Raw genomic sequence first — 5,782 nt, forward strand, 5'->3', positions numbered from 1 at the left:
ATATGCGTATGAACGATAACGAGTGTGCATGCTCGCCACAACACCGGGAATACGGAAATTCGATCGCTTATTAACAAGTATCATGGAGTACAGACCCTTAATTTTTTTTCTTCACTAACGTAGTCACTCTATTACTCGCTACGCGTACTACGAATATAGCCGAAACATCACGCTCACTGTCATCACAGATCACAGCAATCTTCCCGTTACTTGATTAATCGAACAATTTCGAGCGCTTCTCTCAAAAGGTGGCCGACTAATGAACGTACAACTAGTATTACCTTAATTGCCACTAAACTCATACCTCATGAGAAGGAAATAATCGCCATAATCACAACAGTTCGAGCAAGATCTTCAAATATTTTACGCCACATTTACATATATGTACAATTTTCTCTGTGGCTTTTTTCTTTTACATTTTTCTAGAAGAATTATAGCTTTCTTCACCGAAATTATCTTTATTTACAATATCAAAATGTCTCTATGTGACTTTTGGAACATCCGCACTCTATACAAAATTTATTCTATCGGAGCAATTCTATTTATTCGAGAGTTTAAAAAAAAGTGTGAGAATTTATTTCCCTCTGACAATTACAATAGATATATCACATGTATGAAAGAAGGAAAATATTTAGATTGTTTTATAAAAACATGTAAAATATTAGTCTTTTTAAAAATTTCTTCTTCGAAATGCACGCTTCTTATGAAGGGTGATGCTAGGTATATATTCCTCGCCTGAGGTGCCGCCTTTTACCAGAAACCGGCCTTTGTCTTATCGATCCTGTGTTCCAAAGTTTATACACGAAAGAAAAATTAACGTGGAATCAAGAAAATATCGGTACGAATATGAACGATACAATATTTTCATGATCCAACCAACTTTGTTTGTCTCAAGAAAATCAAATTTCTTCTCTCAAGTACATTTTTTTGAGACAAGAAATATATTCATAGATCAAAAAAAAAATATTGTGTATTATACCTCAAGCTAAACCAATTCTATGTTCACTGCTATTAAAATTTCAAATACTTGTATGACAATTACTTTGTTCTAGTTGCATCCAGAATGTAATCGTAATTTCTTTCACTTTTATCTGAGTGTTGAAAATGAATAAATTAAGTAAGAGAGGATTCATATTTGAATTCAATATTTCTTTTGGAGGTTTAACACATACAAATATTCGTCTTTGAATAAGTGGTTTGGCAAAGATCTTCGACCTTTGATTTTCTTCGAGAGGTTATTTTGGTGTCGATCGGTATTTCGCTTCGAATACATTCTCTTCCAAGAGGTGATAAATTAAACACTATGTCTACGAACCGAAAGCGGTTTCTTTCATCTGAGTCAAATGTTGCTCTATCGATCCTTTGGTCACGCGAGTCTGGGATCTTCCACATCGATCCTCGTTACCAGTTGCACGCCAGGTTTACATCTTCGCTTCGCCAGATAGTTTTTCAATTCTATTCGTGCCAGAATACAAAATTAATGCAAAGGGATTTGACTTATCACAAATTAAAATTCAACGTGAGGTAATTTTAGTTATTATTTCACTGCATCCATTTTTCAAGTATAGTAAGAATTTTAGTAAGTTATTCCGTAAGCACATCTGCTCTAAATTGATTTTGACCTAAGGGCAAATGGTATTCTATGGCGTCATAATTCTCCATGTTTCTCATGCATTTTTGTCCGCCTTCTTATAAAAAAAATTTGGGAAAAGATAGAAAATATATCCAAAAAAATTGGACTGGCCCATTAAGGTCTGCATTCTATTTAAACAATACATTTTTTTTATTTAATAAGTTGATTTAGTATACTATCTAATACGAAATGGGACTTTTAAAGCCCTGTTCTCAAGTACACGTTGAATTAGAAATTAATAAAATTTCATTGTTTTAAGAAAATAAAAAGTTCAGTGAATCAGAGAGCCTCGCAGACCGCCGCCCCGTGAGCTGATATATTTTCTGTAACTCTCAATTTGGTTCTATGGAAACCACAATGAATGTTGCTACGACCGAGGAGTTATTCATTTCTGAAATTAGCAATTGAAGATTCCAGATCTTGACTGCGGCCCGATGGACACTATAAGATCCTGCAAGGATCTTTTTGGGTTTCAAAAAGATTTTTGAAGATTTTGAAATATTTCCGAAATCTTCGGCACGACTTAAAACTTGGGATTTATAAAATCTTGCAAATTTTAATCTGAATCTCGTAATTCTCAATGTTTAATTTTACATTCTATTATGTCTTTGAACAAATTTTCTGTTGTGAATAACCCCTCATCTACGACATTCTTTTTTTTAATGGTGAAATTGATCGAATTTTACGCTTTTACTGTACAAACTGTAGCCTGAATTTTAGGGTTAAAATTGATTCAAAGCAGGCGTGTAAGTTTTGTAATGAAATATTTTACTAGTTTTATCAAGGAACGATTCCTTTCATACATATGTTTGAAGTTTTTTAATCATAGTATCCCCATATCTGGAACAATCTTACATGATAAAATTGTACGGAAATTGGTACGAATGAATATTTTGACTAAAGCGGTTATAAATTAACAATTTTATGAACTGAAACTCTTTTAAAATTGAAAATTGGCAGATTGAAAACTTCTTAAATGTTACCTTTTATTATCTGGTAGCTTTTAACCATTGAACTTTTTCAAATTCTAGCATTCGAAATGTTTAATTTGAAGCTACTAAATGTAAAAAATTAGAGAAATCAAGAATAAAGCAGTTCAACAACGATCAAAATTATAGAATTTCAAACTCGAAGTGTTTAAAATCGAAAATTTTCATTTTCAAAGGCTGATCAATATATTTGACTTATTATTAGTGGAAAATACTCTTGAAAAGAGAAACTATTAAAAAAAAACTCTTCAGAAATTTTAAAATAATCATCATACTGTTAGAAATTTGAACCTGCGGAAATTAAATTAAAATTTTTTTTTAATATTTCAAAACTTCTATCATAATCACTACCCTTTGCATTAATTCCAGTTCGACATTAATAAACAATCGGGATATTAAAATCGATTTTCTTTATCGTCTCCATTTTTTTCATCATTAATTCAGAAAAAAGCTACATATGTTGAGTGTCAGAATTTTTTTTACTCAACGTATGTTTTATTAACTAAAAATTATAGAAATAACTGAAGCAAATAAAAAACGATCAGCTCCATAAATCGCTTTTATCCTACTTGACGATAAAAAAATATCATTAAGATTTACGGTAAATCTAAATTGTTTTTTCAACACTTCGAAGAATATTTCTCAAGCCACATGTCAAGAACACAAGATCGACACAGACTTCGGGGCACCATTTCTAGAATCTTCACACTTCTTCATTAATCTTCATAATAAATTTCTATTCTACAATCAAATCCAACACCTTACGTGGTAGTTCCATAAGGTGGTCTCTGGATTGCGTTATTCGTAACTACACCAGACAAGGGATATCCCGCAGCGTAAAGCGGTTTGGGCATACTCAGCAGGTTCGTTGTTTTCCTTTCAACGACCTCAAATGACTCTCTCGAGGCTTTTTCCTCTTCATCGGGTGCGATTATATTCTCAATCGTAAAGGGCTTTTTCGTCCTCTTTCCCACCTGTTTCGAGGGACTGTTATTCGTGTTCCTAACAGGCACAATTTCCAGACCAGGACTGGTCCTCGGCGTTCTTTGATGAGTAATATTTCCTGGGGAATTTTCGAAGACCGGAGACAGTCTAGAAGCGAAAGTGTTTGAGGACAAGGTTGGTGAAGTTGTGTCTAGATAGAGAGCATCCAGCCTCGAAGAAGTTGAGGAAGGAGACTCTTCATCACCAGGTCGTTCTCGATGGTAATATCCTACTTCATAGGACCCTTCCGTAAAAGGTTCCACATCCCTTCCTAATGATCGCATTGCAGACTCGCTTTCGACCATTGGCAGGGCTGAAATTCCTCGTCGCCTGTCGGGTAGGTCGGACGTTGATGAGGAATGAGGGTAAGCTGGCAGCTGGGGAACGTAAGAAGTGGTTCCGAAGCCGGTGAAACTCCAGGAACCAGGATGAAGAAGAGCAGCGGCTTCGTAAGGACTCGCAGCTTCACTTCCGATATCGGGAACTGCACTTGCGAGCCTTTGGCGAGCTTCCGGGGAGAGGAGGTAGTATCCGGTGCAGGGAATGTTGGCTCGACATGCGTCCGTCCCGGTACCGACGCCCGCTGCTGCCTCCGAGAAGCCGAAGCCACCGGTAGTCGCCGTCGCTGCAGCCGCTGCGGTTGCTAACATCATCCGCCTCTCCTGCATCTCCCACCTGAGGAAAAGGATTCTTCATTGTCGAGAGAACAGGGCTATTATGTACATTACTTAATTTAGGTTTCAAATGGCATTTAAATAATCCAACATTATTCATTAAAAAATTATTTAATTCAAATCATTTGTGTACAATGTACATGCATATGAAATGGCTTTTACGGTCGGTATGGAGTTGCGTATAAAGAGTCATATAGCCAAATAAATTCCCGACATTTTAAGCCGAAAAGGAGCATTCTAGATGAGGAACGAGTCACGGGAGGATTTTTCAAGCTAAGACTTCGAAAACCGGCTTTTCGAGTAAAATGAATCTAAAGCTGACTACCATAAGCACATGTTTCATATTTTTTTAGAACATCAAATATATCCACTTCTTTTTGCTTGCGGGATATGAGAGTGATGTCAATAGATTCAGCAAAAATCATATACGGCAAAAATGTATAGATCAAACACAAGAATGCTAAAAAATCAATTAAACTAATCTATATTTGAATAAAATAACTTTTGTTATTAAACCAGACAACCGTGAACTCGATTCCAGCATTTTCATATCTTTTAATTAGATATGACGTCATATAAGTCTTAGATGTTAGACAAAATCCAAATTTCCAGTACAAATGCTGACAAGGAAGAAATACGGAGAAATAAAATAAGTTTTTATTCGAGTTTCAAAAAAATTAAGAAAGTTTCAAAACTAGTTCTACTATTAACTCCACTTACTTCAATTTTAAATAGGTTCTTATAATCCGTAGGCAAACATTTAAAACAATTGTAATTTTCAAACCGCTGTAAGAATTAATTCTATTTCATTAGCGTCATGTTCAGAGTTCCAACATTCTTAATGCAGCTACATAATATCTTTTTTTGTAATGATTTATTGATGTGATTTAAAACATTAATTCCTTACGACAAACTCTGCTGCATATTAATGGCAAGATCAAGGATAAGTATCGCTTGTTTAGCTATACATTTTTTCGTGTAGTATCAATTCCCACTCAAATCCGGAAATAATCATTTTGGCCCTCACTTTAAAAAAAGCAAATTTCTCCTACGCTATTAGTTTCTTGAGAATTCGATTACTTTTCACTTTATCTTTTTGAAAAATCCCATGAATTTCTTTTCGATCTGTTTTAAATTAATAAAATGAAGATATCGCGCTGATTTTTAAAAAATATAATCATATTATTTTGTGGGGTACCGCTATCTTGTAAATTGGGGTCAATGTCTTTCTTGCCTAATACATGTTGTAAATATTTATAATGTTCACCTCATGCCTAGGGTATTGAAATACAGTGAAACTCTTCAATAGCCCTCCCTTCTATACCCCTCCTGAGAATTGAGGCCGCGCCGCATGTAGGTGAACAGGAGCTGCGCGGGTTGTGCGGCATATGCGGCTGTCACTCAGGTGAGCACTCAAGCATGAACAAACAAAAGCGGAGCCGTCTATAATGAGTTAGTTCCCACCCACCGTCAGCCCCAAAATTGGCGTTATAGAAAAGTTT

The 5,782-nt window shown here is 35.2% G+C and overlaps 1 protein-coding gene across 1 annotated transcript in view; it reads right to left on the minus strand.

The window, feature by feature from the left end:
- Positions 1-2,837: 2,837 nt before the first annotated feature.
- The window catches only part of LOC117169384 (forkhead box protein Q1-like), a 27,584-nt gene continuing 24,639 nt past the window's right edge, over positions 2,838-5,782 (minus strand). Inside the window, exon 3 of the mRNA XM_033355741.1 lies at positions 2,838-4,281. Within this exon, the coding sequence (XP_033211632.1) occupies positions 3,384-4,281 (898 nt within the window). The 3' untranslated portion in view covers positions 2,838-3,383. The remainder of the gene's footprint in view (positions 4,282-5,782) is intronic.

This window comes from Belonocnema kinseyi, chromosome 3 (assembly GCF_010883055.1).
Source record: "Belonocnema kinseyi isolate 2016_QV_RU_SX_M_011 chromosome 3, B_treatae_v1, whole genome shotgun sequence".
NCBI classification, from domain to species: Eukaryota; Metazoa; Arthropoda; class Insecta; order Hymenoptera; family Cynipidae; genus Belonocnema; species Belonocnema kinseyi.